Genomic DNA, 26918 nt, shown 5'->3' with positions numbered 1-26918 from the left:
TCAACAAGTAAGTTTATTTTCATTTTTATATAAAGAAATACAGGAAGCAAGAAGACCAGAGTTGTTATGGCTGTTCCATTAAATTGGCAGAGGTGTATATTTGTTCTGTGCTTCTGCTCCACCATCCTTAATACCACTCTCAGAATTCCCATAAAACTGCCAGAGCTGCAAATTAAATGTCTACATTGTAAACAAAGGGGTAAAAATGAAGTAGAGGGGAAAAACAAAGATTTCTTAAATGTCATACTCACACAAATATCACTTCCACTTTGTTGATTTGCAATGGAATCTGACACAGGTTTTCAACCAAGAATTCTGTTACTAAAGAAGGAAAATGGATTTTGGACAGAAAAACAGCAGTCTCTGACACAGAGTCATTTCTTCATTGCAAAATAGTCTGTAATGTCAGTTTTCATTTTTAGTTTAATCAAAAGCTGTAAATCTAAGTTTTAAAAAAGTTCCAAGTATAAAGATTTATTTTGGTTATCCATTTTTTTTTCATTTCTAAATAATATTCTTAAATTGTGGTAAGAAACAGTAGAAATTATGAGTTTGGGGACTTTGTTACAATTCACTTAACACCTCTTCAACTATCCGCTGGTTGAATCTACAGTGCTTTTTTGTATAGTATGAACTTCCTTTTATAGTATATTGGATGAACTCTGAATGAAAGCTTTCTCACATTTATTACAGCATACACTCAAATAATTGAGGTTAAGTGTTAAATGAAAGATTTTTCAATATTCATTATACTTATAAGTCTCCTCTCATGCAAACTATCTAACACTATAATGACAGGTAATATTTGTGATATGCTATATTTAAGGCACTGTTCTAAAAGCTGTACATGTAATAACTCACACAATACTTTCAAGAATCTGGTAAGGAAGGTATATTTTCTTACAAATGATTAAACAAAAGTGGAGGTTAATTATCAATGTTATGAAGGAAAGCAACTGATAGTCAAGATGTGCTATGGCTAAAGTCCCTCCTATATTTACTATACTAACAAATTGTTGTCTACTAAAATTTGCTAAAGTTTAATTGGTTTTCAGTAATGATAGATTTTTCTACATGGATTACATTATCATTATCTTTCCCTACATAAATTCAATGATGCTGAGCTTTATGAAGCAAGTCCCCCATATTCAAATTTTAAGAATTCTTTGATAATAATGGATTAATGACCACAGAAGTCTGCCTGTATTAATCACAAAGAATCAAAAAATTCATATATAAACTTGTGAACCATGAGTAAAGTCTATCCCACTTTCCTTATATTTAAAAGATTTCTCACTGATATGAATTCTCTGATGTTGAGTTAGTTGTGAGCCACGAGTAAAGGCCTTCCCACATTCCTTACACTGATATGGTTTCTCACCAGTGTGAATTCTCTGATGTCGAGAAAGATGTGAGCTCTGAGTAAAGGCTTTTCTACATTCTTTGCATTCATAGGGCTTCTCACCAGTATGGATTCTTTGATGTAAAGTAAGTTGAGAACCATGACTAAAAGCCTTCCCACATTCCTTGCATTCATAGGGTTTTTCTCCAGTGTGAATTCGCTGATGTTGAGTAAGCTGTGAACCACGGATAAAGGCCTTCCCACATTCCTTACACTGATAAGGTTTCTCACCTGTATGAATTCTCTGATGCTGTATAAGCAGTAAGCCACGAGCAAAGGCCTTCCCACATTCGTTGCATACATAGGGTTTCTCTCCTGTATGAAGTCTTTGATGTTGAGAAAGATGTGAACTCTGAGTAAAGGCCATTCTACATTCTTTACATTCATAAGGTTTCTCACCAGTGTGAATTCTGTGATGTTGAGTAAGCTGTGAGCCACGAATAAAGGACTTTCCACATTCCTTGCATTCATAGGGTTTCTCACCAGTGTGAATTCTCTCATGTTGAGTAAGTTCTGAGCCACGACTAAAGGTCTTTCCACATTCTTTACATTCATAGGGTTTCTCACCAGTATGAATCCTCTGATGCCGGGTAAGGAGTGAGCCTCTATTGAAGGCTTTTCCACATTCTTTACATTGATAGGGTTTTTCACCAGTATGAATTCTCTGATGTTGTGTAAGTTGTGAACCATGACTAAAGGTCTTTCCACATTCCTTACATTCATAGGGCTTCTCATTGGTATGAATTCTCTGGTGTTGAGTCAGTTGTGAACCACGGATAAAGGCCTTCCCACACTGTTCACATTTGTAGGGCTTTTCACCAGTATGAATCCTCTGATGTTGCATAAGTAATGAGCCACGAATAAAGGCCTTCCCACATTCTTTACATTCATATGGCTTTTCCCCATTATGAATTTTCTGATGTTGAGAAAGCTGTGAGCCACAAATAAAAGCTTTCCCACATTCCTTACATTGATAGGGTTTTTCACCAGTATGAATTCTCTTATGCAGAATAAGCTGTGAAAGTTGAGTAAAGACCTTACTACATTCTTTACATTCATAGAGTTTTTCGCCAGTATGAAGTCTCTGGTGTAGAGTAAGTTGTGAGTTCTGAGTAAAGGCCTTCCCACATTCTTTACATTCATAAGGTTTCTCACCAGTATGGACTTTTTGATGTCGGGTTAGTTGTGAACTACGAATAAAGGCCTTCCCACATTGTTCACACTTGTACGGTTTTTCACCAGTATGAATTCTATAATGTAAAATAAGTTGTGAGCTCTGAGTAAAGGCTTTCCCACATTCCTTGCATGCATAGGGTTTCTCGCCAGTATGAAGTCTCTGATGAAGACTGAGCTGTGAATCACGACTAAAGGCCTTCCCACACTGCTTACATTCATAGGGTTTTTCACCTGTATGAGTACTCTGATGTTGAGTTAAGTGGGAAGCTCGTCTAAAGGCCTTCCCACATTCCTTACATTTATAGGGTTTCTCAAAATGACATGTGGGATATTGAGATAAGTAAGTATGCTGATTGAAAATGGACATTTTTTCATATATGATCATTACTTCACTGAAATATTCCTTTTGATTTTCCAATGTGCCTCTGACTTTCAAATAATCTCTAGAACTTGATTCCTTAAGATCATAGTTTTCAAGCCTGTTACTCATTTCCCATTGGGATAATTCTGTTTCATAAGTGTCCTTTCTTGGAGATAAGTATTTATTTGCACACCTTGAAGGCAAATCTGAAAGATAAAAAATAATAAATGTTGGTTGTCATTTCAGAAGTAGAACTTCAATAGTGAAAAGGTCTACATAGGAAAAATACATATAGGGAAATTATACCCATGAAAAATATATGGCCTACATTATGTTTATAAAATATTGCTTACTATGACCTATAGTAATACTAGTTACTTTTCACATCATAGTCTGCAACATTTATAGTTTCATAAAGCAATACCTACCGTGCTTTCAATTCTAGTTTTCTCTCTCTCTCTCACATACACATGCATAATCAAAATTCACTAATCTCATGTTGCAGTAATATGTTGCTACCTAGAATTTGAAAAAAACATTAGCTAAGAATGACCTCATATACTAACATGTAAAAAAGAGATGAGATAATAAGAGATGTAATAAGAGATAAGAGAATAATGAAAAATCTACTGAGAAGATAAGGAGAGAGATTAAGAAATCTTTTTTTAAGTCAGTGGGTCTCAAACTTTGGTGGAAACCAAAATCACCTGGGAAGTCTGTTAAAATTAAAGATACCCAGATAACACACCAGACTAACTGGATCTGAATTTAGTGAATCAGAAAAAGATCATGGAAATCTTTAGTTTTAATATAGTCCGCCAACTGATTCTGATTCAGATTCAGATTGTGATTTGCTATCTCTGACTAGAACTTTTAAATGACTTTCAAATTAAATTTAAAATAAAATCCAAATGGTTTTCATGACTTTGATAAAGCCCTTCAAAGCCCCTCACAGTCTGGTCACTACTCATGTATCTGATTTTCCCATGAATCTTTTCTCCTTTGCCATTTTCCAAACATACTTGATTTCTTTTAACTCCAAAAAAGTCACACATCCAATCTGAACTTACAACTAGGTAGAGCTGGTTCCACATTTTTGAATTGCTCTGTATGAGATACTCTATACAAAATTACTCTCATCCTTCAGGTTCAATTTAAATATAAGTTCCTGAATCTTACACACCCATTTCTGGTAACAGAAGGCTAAGTAATTTAGACTAACCTTCTGGATGAGAGTAATTACACAAATTAGACAAACTATATAAGGCATTTGAAAGCATTAAAAGGTTAATATTGAAATAAAGAATTAACAGGCTACAAGTTGAAAAATATGAAAACTCAGAGAAAAAAACTAAACGTTTGGTGGCTACTTGTCCCCTGAGGGAAGTTTACAATCTGGAAAAGGCAACTGAGAAGTGGAGAAACTAGGCAGTATTTTAAGCCATTTATTTCATAGAGCTTGGGCAACAATAACTGTAGCATGGGGCCCAACATTAATTCTCCATACATTGGGATGGGAACTCTCAGGGCTACCATGAAAAACAAGGGAGAAACAGTAGACCTCTCTGGACAGAGTTAAATCATATTTGAATGATCTCAAACCCAGAAATTTGGATTAAAATAATTCAAAATTGCTTGCCATAAGCAAACCTAAATCTTCACTGAAGATGTATGAAATCATCCAAGTCTCCTAAATAATTTCGTAATTGTTATTTATACTGAATAGCACTCAACAAATAACTATGTGAAGGTACAAAAATAATTAAAAACAAGAGAAAAACACATAAAAGAAACAGTCCTATAAGGGCTGAAGTCATGTACCTACCACCACAGTAATGATACCCAATAGTCTATTACTCCTACATACTCTTGTGTTGTCTTTTTGCAGTAAATGTCTCCTCACCCTCATGGTAAATTAATTAGAAACTGTTCATTTGTGATTTCCTCAATACCTCTTAACAAAGGGAAATAAAACTACATCCATAGTAAATCTAAAGTAAAATGAAAAAAGAAAGTATAATACCTTACCAATTGCTTTCCCTCTTGCATAATGCTTCTTAGATACTAGCTTTGTTTATCTTCTTTAGTTCTCCCTATTCTTTTCAACCAAGATAGCAAGTTGCTTTCGTTTATTTATCATTACTTCACAGTCTCTTTTGTTTCTTTACACCCTGTCTCATATATTCTATTTACTTTCTTATCAAAGGCCAATTTATTTGCTCATCCAAGAAGAATATCTTTATAATTTCTGAGGCACTGATAGAGGTCAAAGACATAAAGAAAATTTCTGTAATCTTATATAATGTTTGGGATGAAGGAGAAAACAAAAAAGGAATTATTGATTTGTAATAGAAGGAGTCTAGAGTAATAAAGTTTGAGAAATTTTATGTTAAAAAAGAAGATGTTGGGTGGAAATATAAAAAAAAAAGAACAAAAAGTCTCAGACACTGCTAATGGGAATGAAAAACTGCACCCACGATGAAAAACAGTTTGGTAGGGTTTTTTTATATAAAGTTAACCACACACTTCATATATAATCTAGCAGTCATAATCAGAGGTATTTATACTCATGTCCAAACATCTACACAACAAATATAACAGCAGCTTTATTCACAATATGAAGAAGTAAAAACCCAGATGTTACTCAAAAGGTGAACGAATCAACAAACTTTGGTATTTCCATACAATGGAACATCATTCAGCAATAAACAGAAACAAAGGATTGATTCATACAACAATATGGATAAATCTTAAATATAGTTTATTAAATGAAAAAATACCAGACCCCAAGAATATATATTTTGACTCCGCTTACATGGCATTCTGAAAAAGACAAAAGAATAGAGATAGAAAATATGTCAATTTTTCATAGGCGGATGACGGGGGAGGAGTTGACAACAAAAGGACAGCAATGAAGGGATTTGAGAGTGTCCTGGAACTGTTGCATATTATGACTGTGACAGTGGATACACTTTATATGTAGATAGTGCATCAGATTTCCTGAAGAATACCAATAAATGGTGAATAAAACATGACAAACAACATTCTAAAATATGCAAAGCTTAAAAGAAAGATTCACAATAAGAATCAAAAACTAAAATTATAAACATGATTTAAAACAAAAAATGGCAAAAAACACATATGTATCAACAAACTAATCTAAATCTAAAGAACAAACTAAGCAAACAAGAAGAAAACAGACAGAATCATGGATACAGAGAGTGTTTTGATGGTTTCCAGGTGGGAGGGAGGTGTGGGGGAATGGGTGAGGAGGTGAGGGGATTAAGAAGTGCAAATAAGTAGTCACAGAATAGCCATGGGGACGTAAAGTACAGGAAACGAAATGGAGTAGCCAAAGAACTTACACACATGACCAATGAACATGAACAATGGTGGGGGGATTTCCTGAGGGCGTGGGGAGTGCAAGGTAAAGGAGGAAAAAATCAGGACAACTGTAGTAACATAATCAATAAAATATAATTTAAAAAAGAAAAATAAATAAAACCATAGCTAACCTCAGAACATTTAAAGTCTTCAATTGCTTGCCTTAAATGATCTAAAAAAGTGAAATAAGCCAGTCAGAGAAAGGCAATACAGTATGATTCATTTATATGAATCATATAAGTGAAATCTGATGAACAAACTGAAATAACAAGCAAAATAGAGACAGACTCATAGAGAGCAGGATGAGAACTATTGGGGCAGGGGAGGTTAGGGGGTGAAGAGATTGAGCAAGAAGGAAAAAGGGACTCATGAGCACATATAACAGTGTGTTGATTTCAGGGGGATGGGGGTATAAAGGGGTTAAATGGTGATAGAAAAAGTACAATAATTTTTTTTAAAAAATCCAAGAGACAAGTCTTTGAACCAACAATCGGTCAGGGATTAAGAAAAAAAAACTTCACAAAATTGGGCCTAGAGTTTACATGAATGAAAAAAAATCCTCTGGTCTCAAAGATAAATGACAAGAGAAATCTTACTTTTGGCCATTAAAAAAATGACTTTTACTCTGAGATGAGAAGCCATTAGAGGGTTACAAAAAGCAGCATGACAAGATTTGATTTTTGTTTAAAAATGAATCATTCAGATTTTCATTAAAATTAAGATAACAGATAATGGGAAAGTACAAAAGCTGGGTAGATAGAAGTTAGGAGGCTACAGAAATAATCCACATGGCTCAGACAAGATGATTATGGAGAAAGAGGTGGAGAAAGTCAGATGTGAGATATCACTGGATTGAATATGTAATACGACAAAAAGAAGTCGAGGAAATCAAGTGTTTTACCTGAACACCTAGAGCCATGAATGTGCTGCTTCCAGAGAGGCAGATTCAGGAGAGAGTATCAAGAGTTTGGTTTTGAATTATTTGATATAAAAAAGATGTTGAGTAGACAGGTATATGTACAAATACAGAGTTCTGAAAAATATTTGGATTAGATATGTAAATTTGGAAGTCAGCAACATATAGATGACATTTAAAGCTATGGGATTTGATGAGGTTGAGGGAGTCTTTGGATACAGATAAGAAAAGAAGGAAAGAAAAAGGAAGTTTGAGGATTGAGCCCTGAGGCACTTCAAAATTTAGAGGTCAGATAGATGAGAAGAAACTGCAAAGGAGACAAAGAAGGACCAGCCATTAAAGAAAGAGAAAAATTAGAAAAGTGTGGAATTTCAGAAGCCAAGTGAAATATTTTTGTTGTGAGGAATGATCAATTGTGTCAAATAGTAGAAGAGAAAGTAAGATGGTGATTTCTAATTTAACAAAGGTTATTAATGACCTTCATAAAATAGTTTTTGTGGAATAACGGGAGCAAGTTATGACTAAAGCAGACTTAAGAGAGCATGGAGAAAGACTTGAAGGTAGGGAGCATGATAAATGCTTTTGAAAGGTTGTGTTGTAAAAAGTAGCAAAGAAGACAGATAGCAGCATCATGGCTGAGTGAGGAGACTCCTTTGTTACTCTCCTTAAATTTACAAATCAGACAATTATAGCCTAACAAAGGATCCCCTGCTCAACAAACTCACACACTGGAAAGATCCACATATCAGTACCTCTGAACATGGGCACATTGAGAGGAGGTGGAACGGCAGGAAGGACAAGACAGTCGTGGCAGAACCACTACAACCAGTCCTGGCAGAGCCACTATAGGCGGTGCAGACATCTCCAAAAACACAGTGGGGTCAGTGGCCGTTATTAAAAAGGAAGTAGTGCTGTGAGCTCACAAAACCAGTTCTCTACCATTCACCACATTCTTCCACATAATGGTGTCCTGTACCCGAGGCAAACCTGTAAAAGAGGGGACTCCCACCAAACTGGTGGTTACATGGCATTTTCCTTAACTAAAGCAATCTCACTTCACCATAATCTGAGAAGTGCAAAAAGTACAGGTGATAGTAGAAAACAAATCTGTGCTATAGCACCATCTACTGGAAAACAAGAGAAAGTACCCTACCTATCAACCTGCTAAAATATACAGAGTAAAACAATATTTAAACTACTTCAGATGTGCAGGCACAGACACAATCCACTAAACACCACGAAACACCAAAGTAATCTGGAGAATCAAAAACAAAACTAAAAGTCTTCAGTAATCAAACTCAGCCATGGAAGAATGTGATTTAAATGACAGATAATTCAAGATGGCAGCTATGAAGAAACTCAGTGAGATACAAAACTCAGAAAAGCTGTTCGATGAGCTCAGGAATACAATTAATAAACAAAAGAGTACTTTACCAAAGATACTAAAACTACAAAAAAGAAACAAATTCTGGAGCTAAATAAATCAATAAATAAGATGAGGAATACATGAGAGAGCATTAGAAATAGAAAAAACAAGAAGTGAGAATTAGCAAGCTCAAAGATGGGAACCTATAAATGACCAAGGAAGAAGAGAGACAAAGAGTTTTAAAAACTCTATGACAACTATCTGACTGCATTAAAAGAACAATATAAGAATAATGGGTACAAGAAGAAAAGAGAGGGAGAAGGGAACAGAGAGCTTACTCCAAAAAACAATATTAAAGAGAAATTCCCAAGCTCATGGAAAGTACTGGACTTTAAAATAAGGGAAGCTAACAGACCACCTAATTATATCAACACAAAAGGTCCTTCTCCAAGACACATTTTATTCAAATTGTCAGAAATTAATGACAAAGAATTCTCAAAGTAGCCAGGGGAAGAAAGACTGTAACTTACCAAGGAAAGTCCATTAGACTATCATCCAATTTTCTATTTCCAACATTGCAAGTCAGAGAGAATGAAAAGAAATATTCAAAATACTGCAATTCTCTCTTAAAGAGAAACCATCAGGAAAACATAATATATCCAGCAAAGTCATCCTTTACACATGAAGGAGAAATAAAAGATTTCCCAGACAAGCAAAAGCTGAGAGAATTTGCCACCATAAGACCTGCATTACAAGAGAGTTCTTCTACCAGAAACAAAAAATTGGAAATGATAGATAAGTTACAACAAACACCACTGAAATACAAAGGACCACACAAGAATACTATGAAAGGCTACACACCACCAAATTCCACAACCTCAAAGAAGTGACAAATTCTTAGAAATGCACAACCTCCTGAGACTGAATCATGAAGAATGTGAAAACCTAAATAGATCAACCACTAGCAAGGAAACTGAAACAGTAATCAAAAACCTCCCTCGAAACCCAAAGTCAAGGACCATATGGCTTTACTGGTGAATCCTATCAAACTCAAAGAACACTTAATAATCCTTTCTAATATCTTTCAAAAATTTGAAGAGGGAATACTTCCTAAAACATTTTACAAGGCCAACAGTACCCTTATACCAAAACCAGACAACAACCATACATACAAAAATAAACTGCATGCCAGTATCACTGATGAACATAAATGCAATACTCATATCATACAAAAGAGACTTCAAAACAAGGACGATAAAAAGAGACCTAGAAGGTCACTTCATAATTAGGTCACTTAATAGAAGAATCCATCAAGAAGACATAAACATTGTAAATACATGCATCCAACATAGGACCACCAAATACATAAAGAAAATCTTGGAAGACGTCAAGAAAGATGTTGACAGCAATGTAACTATAGTAAGGGATTTTAACACCCCACTGTCAAAAATGGATAGATCTTCCAAACAAAATATCAACAAAGATACTGTGGCATTAAACAATATCCTAGATGAAATGGACTTAATTGATATATATAGAACCTTTCAACCCAAAGAAGCAAAATACACATTCTTTTCAAATACACATAGAACATTTTCTTTTTTAAAATTATTTTATTGTTCAATTACAGTTGTCTGCATTTTCCTCCCACCAATCCCCCACATCACAGCAAAACCCACCTCCCTCCCTTGCTTCCACCTACCCCTTGGTTTTCTCCATGTGTCCTTTATAGTAGTTCACCAGGAACATTTTAAAAGATAGATCACACGATAGGGCACAAAACAAGCCTCAACAAAATCAAGAAAATTGAAATCATAAGAAATATTTTCTCTCACCACAAGGGACTAAAGCTAGAAACCAACTTCAAGAAAAAACTCAAAAATATCAAACTCATGGAGACTGAATAGCATGCTATTAAACAATGAATGGGTTAATAATGACATCAAGGAAAAAATAAAAAAATTTCTGGAAACTAATGAAAATGAACTCACAACAATCTAAACCTTATGTCCCTTATGGGACATAGTAGAGGCAGTCCTGAGAGGGAAGTTCATAGAAATACAGGCCTACCTAAAGAAGATAGAAACATTTCAAACAACCTAACCCTACGTCTACAAGAACTAGGGAGAAAACAACAAAGACAGCCCACAGCAAGTAGAAGGAAGGAAATAACCAAGATCGGAGCAGAATTAACTGACAGACTAAAAGCCCAATTCTAAGGATCAATAAATCCAGGAGCTGGTTCTCTGAAAAAATATACAAAATTGACAAGCCTTTAAGCAGGTTCATCAAGAAGAGAGAGGACACAAATAAACACAATCAGAAATGACAGAGGAGAGATTACAACTGACGCCACAGAAATACAAAGGATTGTAAAAAATTACTATGAAGAACTATATGCCAAGAAATTTGAAAACCTAGGTGAAATGGACAAATTTCTAGAAAAATACAATCTTCCAAAACTGAATGAAGAAAAAGCAGAAAGCCTGAATACACTGATAACAGCAGATGAAATCAAAATAATAATCAAAAAACTCCCCACACAGAAAAGCCTGAATGGGACAGTTTCACAAGAGCTTTTTACTAAGCATTTAAGGAAGAGCTAACCCCTATCCTTCACAAACTATTCCAACATATCGAAGAAGATTCAAGACTTGCAAACTCTTTTTATGAAGCCAGCATCCTCCTAATCCCAAAACCTGACAAAGACACAACAAAGAAAGAAAACCTCAGGCCAACATTGCCGATGAAGAACATAGACGCTAAAATCCTTGACAAAATATTGGCAAACCACATCTAGCAATACACTAAAAAGATCACACATCATGATCCAATGGGATTCATCCCAGGGATGCAAGGATGGCACACTATTCACAAATCAATAAACATAATACATCACATAAACAAAAGCAAAGACAAAAATCACAGGAACATATCCATAGATGTGGGAAAAGCATTTGATAAGACATAGCATGCATTTATGATAAAAACACTTAAAGTGGGAATAGAGAGAGCATTGCTCAACCTAATAAAGGTCATATATGAGAGACCTACATTCAACATCATACTGGTCAAAAACTTAGAGCTTTCACACTAAGATCAGGAACAAGACAACGATGTCCGCTTTCACCACCCCTGTTCAACATAGTATTAGAAGTCCTAGCTAGAGCAATCACACAAGAAAAAGAAAAGGCATCCAAATTGGGTAGGAGGAAGCAAAATTGCCATTGATAGTGTACACAGAAAATCCTATAGACTCCATTAGAAAACTTCTCGACCTAATAAGTGAATTTGGCAAAACAGCAGGATTAAAAGTCAATATTCAGAAATCAAAGGCATTTTTGTACACCAACAATAAAATATCAGAAACAGAAATCAGAAAAAAATTCATTTGATATATAGCAACAAGAAAAATGTAGCACCTACAAATAACCTAACTAAGGAGGTAAAAGACTTGTAATCAGAAAACTATGCAACACTAAAGAAAGAAATTAAGGAAGACACAAACAAACAGAAGCTTGTATCACATTCATGGATCTGAAGATTTAACATCATCAAAATGTCCGTAGTACCCAAAGAAATTCATTGATTCAATGCAATCCCCATTAAGATAACAATGTCCTATTTCACAGATATGGAACAAGCACTTCAAAAACTTATATGGAACCATAAACGACCACAAATAGCTGCAGCAATTTTGAGAAAGAACAAAGTAGAAGGGATCACAATACCTGATATCAAACTGTATAATGAGGCCACTGTAATCAAAACAGTCTCGTACCGGCATAAGAACAGACACATACACCAAAGAAACTGAATAGAGAGCCCAGAAATAAATCCAAGTCTCTCTGGTCAGTTAATGTTCAACAAAGAGGGCAGCAGCATAAAATGGAATAATAACAGTCTCTTCAACAAATGGTGTTGGGACATCTTGACAGCTACATGCAAAAAAATGAAACTGCATCACCAACTTACACCATACACAAAAATAAATTCAAGGTGGATAAAAGACTTAAGTATAAGTCATGACACCATAGAAGTTGTAGAGGAAAACACAGGCAGGAAAATCTCAGATATTCCACACAGAATATTTTCACTGATATGTCCCCGAGAGCAAGAGACATAAAGGAAAAAATAAACAAATGGAGCCTCATCAAAATATAAAGCTTCTGCACAGCAAAAGAAAACAGCATTAAAATGAAAAGAGAACCAACCTTATGGAAAAACATATTTGCCAATGATACCTCAGACAAGGCTTTCATCCCCAAAATATATAAAGAACTCACATGACACCTCTCCAGGAAGACAAACAACCCAATTTAAAAATGGGCAAAAGACCTGAACAAACACTTCTCCAAGGAGGACATACAGAGGCCCCAGAAACATGAAATGATGCTCAATATCACTAGCCATCAGAGAGATGCAAATTAAAACCACAATGAGATACCACTTCACACTGGTCAGAATGGCCATCATCAAAAAAGCAACAAACAAGTGTTGGAGAGAATGTGGAGAAAAAGGGAACCCTAGTGCACTGTTGGTGGGAATGCAGACTAGTGCTGCCATTGTGGAAAACAGAACGGTATTTCCTCAGAAAACTAAAAATGGAACTGCCTTTTGACCCAGCAATTCCACTGCTACAATTATACACTAAGAATCATAAAACACCAATCCAAAAGAACCTATGCACCCCAATGTTCATAGCAGCCAATTTACAATAGCCAAGTGCTAGAAGCAACCTAACTGCCCATCAGTAAATGAATGGATCAAAAAACTATGGTACATTTACACAATGAAATTCTATACAGCAGAAAGAAAGGAGCTCCTACCCTTTGCAACGGCATGGATAGAACTTGAGAGCATTATGCTAAGTGAAATAAACCAGGCAGTAAAAGACAAATACCACACGATCTCACCTTTAACAGGAACCTAATCAACAAAATGGACGAGCAAGCAAAATATAACCAAAGACATTGAAAATGACAACAGGCTGACAGTGACCAGAGGGGAGAGAGGAGGGGATAATTAGGGTGAAGGGTTGACAGGAACAATTGTAAAGGCTACATGGACAATAACAAGGTGGGGTGGAAACAAGGGAAAGAGGTGGGGAGAGCTGGGGTGGTGGGGAGGGGTGGGGAGAGGTAGGGAGAAAAGGGAGAAAACTGTACTTGAATGACAATAAAAAAACTAAAAATACAGTTTTAAAAAATGGGGAAAAAAACCTAAGTGTCTTTCACTGGATGAATGCATAAAGAAGATATGGTACATATATCAAAGAGAATACTACTTAACTATAAGAAAAAATTAAATATTACTATTTGTGATAATATGAATGGATCTTGAAAGTATTATGCTATGTGAAATAAGTCAGATGTAAATGAACAATAACCATATGATTTCACTCATATCTGGAATATATAGAAAAGCAACAAATAAAAAAAAACCTCATATACACAGATAACAGAATGGTGATAACCTGGGGGGAAGAGGGATGGGAGGAGAATAAAGATTGTAAACAGGGTCAAAACATGGTAACTGCAAAAAACCTGACTTCACTTCCTGAGCGTTTATCAGAATATACAGATGTCATATTGTAAAGCTATAAACCTAAAGACTGCTGGTCAAGATGGCAAAATTAGTAAACCATGCTCCCTCCTCCCATGATCATATCAAATTACAACTAAATTACAGAACAACCATCAATGAGAACCACCTGATTACTTGGGCAGAATTCATATAACTAAAATTATAAAGAGAAAGCCAAGCTGAGGCTCATAGGAGGGGCAGAGATTCAAAACAGAGGATCCACACCTATGGTGGGGTGGGTCGATTTAAAATCAGAAAGAGCTCTGGCTGGTGTGGCTCAGTGGATTGAGTGCTAGCCTGAGAACTCTTGTTTCTTCATATTTTTCCATTTGGTCATTTTTTTCTTCCTTCTGGTCCACTCCCTTGATTGGAGTTCCAGTTTCCTTTCCATCACTATTGGTTTCCTGTGCATTTTCCTTCATTTCAATTAGTTTAGCCTTCATGTGTTCCTCTAATTTGTGACTAAAATCGACCAGTTCTGTGAGCATCCTGATGACTAGTGTTTTGAACTGTGCATCTGATAGGTTGGCTATTTCTTGGTCACTTAGAATTATAGGCTCTGGGGCTTTGAGCTGTTCCTGAGCCATATTTTGGTCTGTTTACATCTGTTATGTGTGAGGGACGGAGCCTTAGGTGTTCACCAGGGCTGGGTGACCCAGTCGCTGGGTTGTGATGCTGTATGTGGGGGCAGGGTCAGAGAGGGGCAAAGGCAGTCTCCTCTGCTGCTTCCCACCACTGGGGCCTGTGCAGTCTGTCTCGCTGCTCGCTCTTTTGTTGGTTTATCTGTGCTTGAATGTGTGCCTGTGGTCAACCTGCTGCCTTGCACCCCCACCCTGGTTCTGCCTGTTGCCGTGCCACACCTGGGATCTGCCCATGGCTGCCTGTGCACCTGGGTCAGGAGATCTTTCCTGCCCAACCCTGCTCTGCTGCTGGCTCCGCCCCTCTTACCAGTCTGGTTGAATGGTTCATTGTTTTCAGACTTCCATATAGTTCAATTTTCTGTGTTTTTGTTACTGCAACTTTGTTGACTTTAAACTTGTTTGTGAGAGGAGGCACAGTGTTTCCACCTACACCTCCATCTTTGCAGAAGTCCAATTTTTCCCCATTGCTCTCCCCTGCCCCACCCACTGCCTGCTCCCTCAGTTTGTCCCATCCCTGTTGTCCATTATTATGGATCCTTTACACATGTTCCTTAACTAGACCTTTCCCCTTCTTTCACTTGTTATCCCTCTCTCCAAACTGGTCACTGTCAGTTTGTTCCTTATTCCCATGTCTCTGGTTCTATTTCACTCATTTGTTTCATTTGTTCACTAGGTTCCATTTACAGGTAAGATCATATGGTATTTGTCTTTTGCCACCTGGCTTATTTCACTTTGCATAATACTCTCCAGTTCCATCCATGCTTTCACAAAGGGTAAGAGTGCTTCATTCTTTCTGCTGTGTAGTATTCCATTGTGTAAATGTACCACAGTTTTTGATTTACTCATTTATGGGACTATATCAAATTAAAAAGCTTCTGCATGGCTAAAGAAAACATCATCAAAATGAAAAGGGAACCAACTATATAGGAAAGTATATTTGCCAATATACCTTAGACAAGGGTTTAGTCTCCAAAATATATAAAGAACTCATATGACTCAACACCAGGAAGACAGAACAACCCAATTATAAAATGGGCAAAGGACTTGAACAGCCACTTCTCCAAGGAGGACATACAGTGGTCATATAGACATATGAAAGGATGCTCAACATCACTAGCCATCAGAGAGATGCAAATAAAACCACAATGAGATACCACTTCACACCAGTAAGAATGGCCATCATAAACAAATCAACAAACAACGAGTGCCAGCAAGGATGTGGAGAAAAGGGAACCCGCATGCACTGTTGGTGGGAATGCAGACTGCTGCAGCCACTGTGGAAAACAGTATGGAGTTTTCTCAAAAAACTAAAGATGGAACTGCCTTTTAATCCAGTGATCCCACTGCTAGGATTATACCCTAAGAATCTGGAAACACCAACTCAAAAGTGCTAGAAACAGCCTAAGTGCCCCCTTTATCTATTTTTTTAAAATGTGAGCTCTTTTAGCAGACCTAAATGTTAACAATGCATAGTCTGCCTTTTCTTACAATATTATAAATGTCCCAGAGTTAAAACCTAGCCCCTTGACCATCAAAGAAGATAGGAAGATAAGTAATTATATATGAAGGGTGGACAAGATAATGTGCCTTATGGAGAAACTATGTCTACTCCCAGTAATTTAAAATCATTACTTTGAGAAGAAATTCAGTTAATTACTTAAAAACAACCTTGAGCCCTGGCTGGTGTAGCTCAGTGGATTGAGTGCGGGCCTGTGAACCACATGATTGAGGTTCGATTCCCAGTCAGGGCATATGCCTGGGTTGCAGGCCAGTTCCCAGCAGAGGACTCACAAGAAGCAACCAGACATTGATATTTCTCTCCTTCTCTCCTTCCCTTCCCCTCTGAAGATAAATAAATAAAATCTTAAAACAAAACAAAACAAAAAAAAACAACCTTGAAATAACATCAGTTAATGCAGCCATTCCAAAAAGAGAACCTAAAATACTACAAAGTAGATATCCTTACCTAGTGACATCAAGTTACTATAGTTCTCCAACATCACATCTCTGTACAAATGCCTTTGAGCAAAGTCCAGGCATTCCCACTCTTCTTGAGAGAAGTCAATGACAACATCCCTGAACATCACCAATCTCTGAAACAACAAACATAATACTAGTAGTGGAAATGAAAAAAATGTACTTTCAATGGAGGGGGAGATGATGGGGAGCTCTTAACCATGGAGATAACAGAGCAAACATGCTAAGAAGCCTCTGACACAGACAAGACACTACAAAAATCGGTACTTCTGAAGTGACAACATATGCCTTTTTATCCTGTTGCTGTACACATTTCCTGAATCTAGGTCATCTCATTACACACAGAGTCTGGGAATTAATAAAGTTAATAAAATAAAATTAATTTTAAAATACAATATTCCAATAAAAATTAATAGAAGACAGAAGTGCCTTGTATAGTATGTGTCTTGCACATCACACATTCCCAATAAATGAAAGTTCCCCTGTCTTATTCACTATTTAAGAAATAAGCCCTGGCTGGTGTAGCTCAGTGGATTGAGCGCGGGCCTGCAAACCAAACGATCGGGGTTCGATTCCCAGTCAGGGCACATGCTTGGGTTGCAGGCCAGTTTCCAGCAGGGGCCAGTTCCCTGCAGGGGATGCATGAGAAGCAACCATACATTGATGTTTCCTTCCTCTCTCCTTCCTTTCCCCTCTGAAGATAAATAAATAATAAAATATTTTTTAAAAAAAAGAAATAAGAGTCCCTGAGACCCCTATTTCACCCAAATTGCAGGGCTACCCAAGCTGCTTTCACTGGCTTTTCCATACAAATGGCCTGTCTTGGCTCATGCTGTACTTTCCTAAATTCTCTCAAAGGTTCACAACCCCAAACGAGCACCATCTGGCCTCTGAATGCCACGTATCTCTTCTAAGTGGGCCCAGACCTGGCACTAGCAGTAGCTATAATTGTCTACAACTTGGCTTTTCCTGGACCTCCAAGCACAAGCCAAATGGCAGCCAACTGCAGATCACTTTGCAGTTTCTCCAGGTGGTCCCTGAAAAGACACAGGTAGCTGATCTTGGTCTATACCATCCAGAAGGCCCCAGAGCCCACACCCCACAGTGGCCATCTTCAGACTATACCGAAGTACCACCCAACCAACTCTACAAGCAACACACTCAAGGGGCAGACTTGGAGGGCACCAGAACCTCACTGAAGTTAGTTCTGCACCGTGGGGTCAACCTTGGCACTGCAGTTCCTCCACTTCCCAGTGAACCATTCCCACTGATGTATCAATAGCAATCCAAGCTCAAGTACAATAGAAGGGTGCACACAGCCCACACAGCGGGCATACATGGAGTGCCCAGCTCAAGTGACAGGAAAGGCTGCTTCACCGGATGCAACAGGGCCCCTCCAACATAAGGTTATCCTACCAAGACTGGGAGGTATAGTAGACCTACTATACCTACATAGACCTACATAGAAACAAACACAGAGAGGCAGCCAAAATGGGTAGAAAAATAAACATGTCCCAACTGAAAGAAAAGGAGAAATCTCTAGAAACAGAACTAAATGAAATAAAGGAAATCAAACTACCAGATACACAGTTCAAAACCAGTTATAGGACGCTCAAGGAACTTAGTGAGAAATTCAACAGCCTAAAAAATACAGAATCCATAAAAAACAACCAGTTAGAAATGAAGAATACAATGACTGAAATGAGGAATATACTAGAAGAAATCAATAGCAGGTTAAATGAAGCTGAGGGTCAAATTAGCAATTTGGAAGACAAGATAGCAGAAAATACCCAATTAGAGTAGCTAAAAATAATCCAAAAATTGAGGATAGTTTAAGGGACCTCTGGGATAACATCAAGCATACCAACATTTGTACCATAGGCATACAAGGAGAAAAGAGAGAGCAAGGGATTGAAAACCTACTTGAAAAAACAATGACTAAAAACTTCCCTAACCTGGTAGAAAGGACAAAAAAGACACACAAGTCCAGGAAGCACAGAAGAGTCCCAGAGAAGATGAATCCAAAGAGGCCCACACCAAGACACATCACAATTGAAATGCCAAAGGTAAAACACAAAGAGAGGGACTTCCGCCAAGATTGAGACGTAGGTGGAAACACTGTGCCTCCTCTCACAACCAAGGTTAAAGTCAACAAAGTTTCACTAACAAAAACACAGCCAAAACACAGAAAACTGAACTATACAGAAGTCCGACAACAACGAACTGTTCACCTGGATCCGGTAAGAGGGGTGGAGCCAGAAGCAGAGTGGGGTCAGGCAGGAAAGATCTCCCGACCCAGGTGCACAGGCAGCCATGGGCAGATCCCAGGTGTGGGGTAGCAACAGGCGGACCCCGTGAGGGTGCAAGGCAGCAGGCTGACCACAGTAACACTTTCATGCGCAGGTAAACCAGTGAAGGAGCAGTGAGACAGACTGCACAGGCCATAGCAGCAGGAAGCAGCAGAGGGGCCCGCCATTGCCCCTCTTGGACCCCACCCCCACATACAGCATCAAAACCCAGTGACTGGGTCACCCGGCCCTGGTGAACACCTAAGGCTCCGCTCCTCATACGCAACTGGTGCGAACAGATCAAAATATAGCACAAGAAGAACTTAAAGTCCCAGAGCCAATAACTCTAAGTGACCAAGAAATAGCCAACCTATCAGATACACAGTTCAAAACACTGGTGATTAGGATGCTCACAGAACTGGTCGATTTTAGTCACAAATTAGAGGAACACATGAAGGCTAAACTACTTGAAATGAAGGGAAATGCACAGAAAACCAACAGTGATGGAAAGGAAACTGGGACTCAAATCAAGGGAGTGGATCAGAAGGAAGGAAAAAATGACCAAACAGAAAAGTATGAAGAAACAAGAATTCAAAAAAATGAGGAAAGGCTTAGGAACCTCCAGGATATCTTTAAACATTCCAACATTCGGATTATAGGGGTACCAGAAGGGGAAGAAGAAGAGCGACAAATGGAAAACTTATTTGAACAAATAATAAAGAAGAACTTCCCAATTCTGGCAAAGGAAATTGACTTCCAGGAAATCCAGGAAGCTCAGAGAGTGCCAAAGAAGTTGGACCCAAGAAGGAACACACCAAGGCACATCATCATTACATTAGCCAAGACTAAAATGAAGGAGAGAATCCTGGAAGCAGCAAGAGATAAGGGGACAGTCACCTACAAAGGAGTTCCCATCAGATTGTCAGCTGATTTCTCAAGAGACCTTACAGGCAAGAAGGGGCTGGAAAGAAGTATTCCAATTCATGAAATTCAAAGACCTACATCCAAGATTGCTCTATCTAGCAAAGCTTTCATTTAGAATGGAAGGGCAGATAAAGTGTTTCCCAGATAAGATCAAATTCAAGGAGTTCCTCATCATCAAGCCCTTACTATATGAAATGTTAAAGGCTCTTATCTAAGAAAAAGATGAAAAATATGAACAGTGAAAGGACAGCAAACTCACAGTTATTAACAACCACACCTAAAACAAAAGCAAACCAAGAGGACAGCTAGATCAGGAGTGGAACCATAGAAATGAAGATCACATGGAGGGTTAGCAACAGGGGAGTGCGAGGAGAAGAGCTGGGGAGAAGGTACAGAAAATAAGTAGCATAGATGGTAGGTAAAAAATAGATAAGGGGGAGGGCAAGATTAGTAGGAGAAATATAGAATCTAAAAAACTTGAGATACGTGGACATAAACTAAAGGGGGGATGGTGGGGGAGGGGGTGTGCAGGGTGGAGGGGAATGAAGGGGGGAATTAGAACAACTGTAATGGTATAATCAATAAAATATATTAAAAAAACAAAAGACAAAGAGAGAATCTTAGAGGCAGCAAGAGAAAAGCAGTTAGTTACCTACAAGGGAGCTCTCATAAGACTGTCAGCTGATTTTTCAATAGCTTTGTATGTGAATATAAGTTGGATTAGAAAGACACAGGGAGAGGAGACACTATCAGTTAAAAGAATGTAATAAACTGAGGAGCTCATTCCTGACTGGGGTTAGCTGGGAAAGAAGTTTCAGGAATAAGGAATGTAAACATGCACATACTCTATAAAAAAAGTGGCTATTTAAAGAGGACAGGAAAATACCCCATTTACCTGAGCCATGATTTTTAGATCTATAAGAAATGGTCAATCCTCTCCTGGATTCCTATCTTGGAGAAGCACAGTGTCTAGAAAAGGCAGTGCTGGAACAAAGAAAACAGAACCATGAGACCATGCTTTTCACAAAGCACCAAAAGAATTAAGTTAGAATTACCTTTGTTGCCCTCCTCTTCCTGTCTCTTGCTCCCATTCCCAAAATACACACTAGGTAGGGGGGATATAGGTGGTGGTTCTTACCCCTGTCAAACTCAGTGCTCTCTGTATTCAAAAAGAAAATATTTACAAAATCTTCTCTATCACTTCTGAAATAAAACTTATAATTATCCATTTATATATTATACCAAAAATAGAGATAATGACCAATTATTATATTTCAATATATATTTCTTTAAATATTAACTTTTTAATTTTAATTTTATTTTTTAAATTGTTGTTCAAGTAGTTTTCTACCTTTTCCCCTCACCCCTCCTCACCACCTCATCCCTCCCCACCTCCCTCCCCTGTTTCCACCCTCCTTGTTATTGTCCATATGTCCTTTATAATTATTCCTGTAAACCCTTTACCCTTTTTTTTAGAGAATGGTTGAATACTTTTTTTTATTTATCTTTAGAGAGGAAGGGAAGGAGAGAAGGAGAGAAATATCGATGTATGGTTGCCTCTCGTGAGTCCTCTGCTGGGAACTGGCCTGCATGCCCTGACTGGGAATCGAACCACGATCATGTGGTTCGCAGGCCTGCACTCAATCCACTGAGCTACACCAGCCAGGGCTTAACCCTTCACCCTTTTCCTCCTTTATCCCCTCCCCTCTCCCTTCTGACCATTGTCAGCCTATTCTCAATTTCAATGTCTTTGGCTATACCTTACTTGCTTGTTCATTTTGTTGATTAGGTTCCTATTAATGGTGTGATCATATGGTATTTGTCTTTCACCACCTGGCTTTTGATTTTATTTATTTATCTTTAAAGGGGAAGGGAAAGAGAGAGGGAGAGAAATACCAACATATGGTTGCCTCTCGTGCGTCCCCTGTTGGGAACTGGCCTGCAACCCAGGCATGTTCCCTGATTGGGAATCAAACCGCGATCCTCTGGTTTGCCGGCCTGCTCTCAATCCACTGAGCTACACGAGGCAGTACTATTCACTGCCTGGCTTATTTCACTTAGCATAATGCTCTCCAGTTCCATCCATGCTGTCAGAAATCAAACCACTACAGTAAAAGGCATAAGTAATTAAATGCTTATAACTACTTAAAATGAACAAATTTAGATTTATAAGATCAGAATATTCAACTAAGTATTGTTGACATATTTTTACTTATATTTGGCATATTGAAATAAAGGCTATATTTATATATGTATGTATGTGTGTGTATATACAAATATGTGTTGTGGAATAAACAAAATTCATTATCTACAAATGGAGGCTTCTATAAGGATGTGGTATTCACAAGTCAAATGTCATAAGCAGTGTTGCCATTAGTGCCAAAACTTTTTGTTTTAAAAAGTCTCAGTGAATTTCTGAATAAAACAAAGTCCATCTTTCTCAAACAAACTAGCATTCCTGGAAGATGTAACTAATAGTAAAGCCATCAATAATGCTAAAATAAATGTAGAAATTCGAAATAAATCATGCAAAAATGCTTTATGTAAAAGGTTCTAGACCCTCATAATTAGAAACATTTTTTTCCTCAGCTATGATCCTCATTTTACAGGTCATAGAACAATTCTTTGTTATGCACTGCAGGACATCTAGATTAGATGTTGGCCCACTATTTTTGTAAATGAAGCTTTACTGGAACTATAGTCATCTATAGTCAAATTTTGTTTGTATAGTCTTTGGCTTCTTTCACACTAGAGTGGTATAGCTGAATAGTGGCAAGAATGACTGAATGGCTCAAAAAGCCTAAATTATTTATTGTTTATTCCCTTATAGAAAAGATGTCTAATCTGTGATCTAGATCCATGTCTTACTTTAGTGTTTCAAAAGCTAGAAGCCTTCACCCAGTTATTATAATAGTTAAAAGCACTCAGATATATTTCTAAAACATTCCCTAGGAAAAGTCACTGCTCCTACACAGAATCATTGATATAGGAACTCAATTAAACTCAATGAATTTAATTAGAAATTCCACTCCCTCTATATATTAGGAGGGTGCAATAGATAATTGGGCCCATTCTAACAACCAAAAATAATTCAGATGAGATTAAAAATCATAATTCCTTTTAAATTCATCACAGATTTTTAACTGAAAATTTTAAGCACAAAGAAATTTAACTGAAATTATAATAAAAATCAAAAAAGCACCAAGCTCTTCTGAAGAGACATATATGGATGCTCTCATCCCTCACAGGGCTTCAACTATACTGCAATTACCTTAAATATTAATAGTCCAACCATTCCAATAAAGACACAACGTCAAAACAAGGTAAGCAAGTCTCGCTATATGCTCTTTACAAGAAACAGACTTTAGATAAATAGGCACTGATAAGTTGAAAGTAAAATAGTGGAGAAAGATACACCACACAAATACTAAGTATAAGAAAGCTTGGGTGCCTGTATTAATATAAGACAAAATAGACTTATATTGTACGTCAAGTATAATAGAAAAATAAAAAATTATTATAAAAAACAAAAAAACAAATAAAAAAGGCCTGGACCATCAGCACCAAAAGAAGTTGCCCAAGCTCTGTTTCCAGCCCAGCATCTGCCTCTGCCTAGAATGGGCCTCATATGCATGCCCCCTGCTAACACCCTGGGCCAAACAGAGTAGTCACAGCCCAGGTTCCTCAGCCTGGGCCTAGAAGTCTGAAAAGACTTAACTAAGCCCGAAAAAAATGAAAACTAATAATAATAATATTTAACAGTATAAACACTTAAGTTTTTTTTCTAAAGTTGGGTATGGAGAAAAAGATAAAGAGGGGAGAAAATGAGGAAATGCACCAATTTTATTATTAGCGTTGCAATTCAGGTAGAATTTATGTCAAAAGCATTAAAATAAACTAAAAGTAGGCTATTTCTAGACATTTGTCCCAAAAAGAAACCTAAATAAATAGAAACCATATAGACAGTTATTGATTGATGCATTATGTAATGACAAAATACTGGGAAAAAATCTAAATGCCGACCCATAGGAGACTGGCAAAATAAACTATCACACCCACACAAAATATCCCTATAAAAAAGAATGTGGAGGATTTCTGTTTTTGAATAATTTCTATGATACATTAATGTGTAAGGGAAAAAAGGAAGATGCAGAACAGCGTACATAGGACACTCCCTTTTAATTAAGAATGAGACATTAAAAATATATATACATATACATACAAATACATAAACAAAGAGAAGAATAAAGCAAAGATAATTATAGGTAGTTATCTATATATGGAAAAAGGAAACAGAGTTCATAGGACAGGAATGAATACCAGACTTCTCTGAATTCTTCTTGTTCTGTAGTTTAGATTTTGGAAATATGTAAATATTTTAGGTACTTTCAAAATAAAATTCAATCAAAGAGTAGGGAACAATTTCTAAAAGTAAAAACAATATGAAACAAATGAGCCTAGCTCTGTCTCTCAGGTGGGTGGCTTAACAATATGAGAGATGTTATTTTAGGTGAATTTAAAAACACACTAATTTGATTACAGATCCCTAGTAGATTAAATCCTACTAAACTCTAGGAAGATTGGTTTTCTGTATTTATACAGTGAATAAAAAATCCTATGGTGAATTTATATGGTGAAAAATTGCTACATAAGAAATAACATAATATTGAATCCTTTTTAAATTTATGAATCTCAAATCCATTCTTCCTCAATTTAACCACTATTGGGAGGCATCTATAACAATTAACTGCACATGATCCTTGCCCCCAATCTACAGAAAACTGCCCCTCCCCTATTATTTGCAAAGGCTTAGCTAGGAAATTTCAAAAAGCAAACAAAGATTCCTAAGTCCTGAAACAAACAAAAGCAGTTCAGCAAACAAAGAGGAAACATCTACTCACCATGGTTTGCTTTTGAATGCATAACAGCCATTTTTTCCTCCTCTGGGCTCTACTGTCAGGAAAAGTAAATTGAATTATTAGGCCTTTCTTAAGGTATATTCTAAACTAGAACACACTCTCTTCTGTCTCCCACTGCCCAATCTACCCCTCATTTAACAGAGAGGGGTAGGGGACTAGAACAGTTCTTCACTTTTTGTTTCAGAAAGAAAATCACAGCTGTCTTGGGCTAGAATTCACTTCTGGATGCCAAGTTGACCACTACAGACAGACCCCTACAGGGGTGTGTTACAGGTTCTTAAGTGTGCAGCTTGCCTCTTTACAGCACATTCTGCAAAATGCATTTCCACTCCTAAAATCCTATTACATTTACAAGTGGTCTTTCTTGAAGGTGCTATCAGCTCTAACATTTTCATCTCAAAACCAGGCCTGTGGCTTAGAAATAACTCATGTATTCTTAATTCATGAGCTCAAATTTCTGACTTCCTTTCTGTCACTTCCTGCATCCAATATCCTTAAGGGGGGCGCCAGAAAACAGCAGGGAACCTTCAACTACAACCCTAGGGTGAACTAATGATGGATACAGACATAAAGCAATCAATACAAACCATGTGTGAATGGGGGAAAGAGGGAGGGTAGTCGCTCTGGCAAGAAGGGAAAGAAGTCGAGTCCTCCCTCAGTAGCGGACACAGCCAGATGGGTCTCATGATCCATAGGCAGATTCCATCCTGGAGTGAACCCCATTAATACCACAACAATTTTACCTCTGTACTCCATAAAACTCTCATAAGGACACAGACTATAAAATAATGACGACACAAAGGAACACAATAACATTTCTCTAGTCACACTACCAGAGTCACATTCACCGCGCTAATACTACAGTCAGACCACCTAGTCTTAAACAAAATCCAATCACACACAAAGCACACACACAACCCTACTCAAGCACACACAACCACCCTGTCAGGAACACACAATGACCCCAAACACCGTTTAATAGCAGCACTTCTACATTCTTCACAGTCACGAAAACGGCATAGGCACATACACTCCCCCCAACATAGCACACGGAGTCATCCAATCAGATAGTCAAACACAAACAAATACCTTATAGAAGAAACAAGCCGACACGAACACTGTCACAGAGACACTTACAACACCTCCAAGTCTCAGGCAAAATCCAGTAAAACACACGATACAGTCACATTGAGGTTGTGTACCTCAAAGTGCACCCTGTCACGACAGCACCGTCGCGCACCTCAGTCACAAGCAACCCAGTCACAGTAGTAGTATCAAACCCTCATAGTCACGAATAACTCACATTCACACAAACACTTAAACACAAAACCACAGGCGCACACGCCTCCTAACCTATACAGTCACCAAAATCAGTCAGGCTGGTCGCACAATACGAAACCGCAGGAGGCGCCGCCACACGTGCACTTCCAGCGACGCTTCCTCCGAGCTTTTCCGCCCACCTCGCCAGAAGGTACCGTTCGGGGTCCAGAGTCTGGCGCTCGGGTTCCAGGTGGATTTCGGCTTCACGGGCCTCACCAGAGCTAGCCCCAGCTCCTCCACGGGCACAGCTCTCTCCCCACGCGAGGCCCTCAGGTCGCGCGAACAAACGGAAAGGAAGTCGCGTTGGAACCCGGTGGCTCTGGGAAATGTAGTCCAAGGCAGAGACTGCAGTGGGCCCGCCGAGACGCTGGGAGACACAGTCCACCTAGCAGGGGTCTCCTGGACCCCGCGCCAGAACCTACTCGCGCCCAGGGCCGCACCGGAGATTTCTGGGCGGGCCCTCCAGCGCGCAGTGCGCAGGCGTCGGGGGCGCGCAGCAGGGGCAGACGGGGCTTGAGACCCTGAGTCTTCAGTAGTCCCAGGGGAGGAGAAGGTGGGGCTGGCCTTCGAGGCAGGTGCGGGAAAGGAGCTGGAGCCAGGCGAAGAGCTGCCGGAGGCTGCGACTAGCACGAGACCCTTTTTGTGCTTTTCCTGGCAC

The 26918-nt window shown here is 38.1% G+C and overlaps 1 protein-coding gene across 6 annotated transcripts; it reads right to left on the bottom strand.

The window, feature by feature from the left end:
* Positions 1–26718, bottom strand: LOC118976376 (zinc finger protein 420). 6 transcript variants are annotated; one of them, XM_037030840.1, is made up of 6 exons: positions 26401–26718; positions 24923–24974; positions 20917–21005; positions 16799–16925; positions 2670–3145; positions 1–2501 (listed from the first exon to the last, which is right to left on the bottom strand). In XM_037030840.1, exons 3-6 carry the CDS (start codon positions 20923–20925, stop codon positions 1230–1232), a joined length of 1884 nt encoding a protein of 627 aa, XP_036886735.1. In that variant the 5' UTR covers positions 20926–21005; positions 24923–24974; positions 26401–26718; the 3' UTR covers positions 1–1229. The 6 variants fall into 6 exon arrangements, with proteins under 6 accessions (XP_036886735.1, XP_036886731.1, XP_036886732.1 ...); XM_037030836.1 differs by having other exon boundaries at positions 1–3145; XM_037030837.1 differs by having other exon boundaries at positions 1–3145; positions 24923–24971.
* Between the last annotated feature and the right edge of the window lie 200 nt (positions 26719–26918).

The sequence above is a fragment of the Sturnira hondurensis genome, unplaced genomic scaffold (assembly GCF_014824575.4).
Source record: "Sturnira hondurensis isolate 20B ecotype Veracruz unplaced genomic scaffold, ASM1482457v3 Scaffold0020884, whole genome shotgun sequence".
Lineage (NCBI taxonomy): Eukaryota > Metazoa > Chordata > Mammalia > Chiroptera > Phyllostomidae > Sturnira > Sturnira hondurensis.
The sequence above is the reverse complement of the archived record's forward strand: the minus strand, read 5'-3'. Positions and strand labels throughout refer to the sequence as shown.

Coding starts and splice junctions, on each gene's coding strand:
- LOC118976376 (XM_037030836.1), bottom strand. Junction 3,146..16,798: donor TAGTAACTTGATGTCACTAG/GTAAGGATATCT, acceptor TTTATCTTTCAG/ATTTGCCTTCAAGGTGTGCA.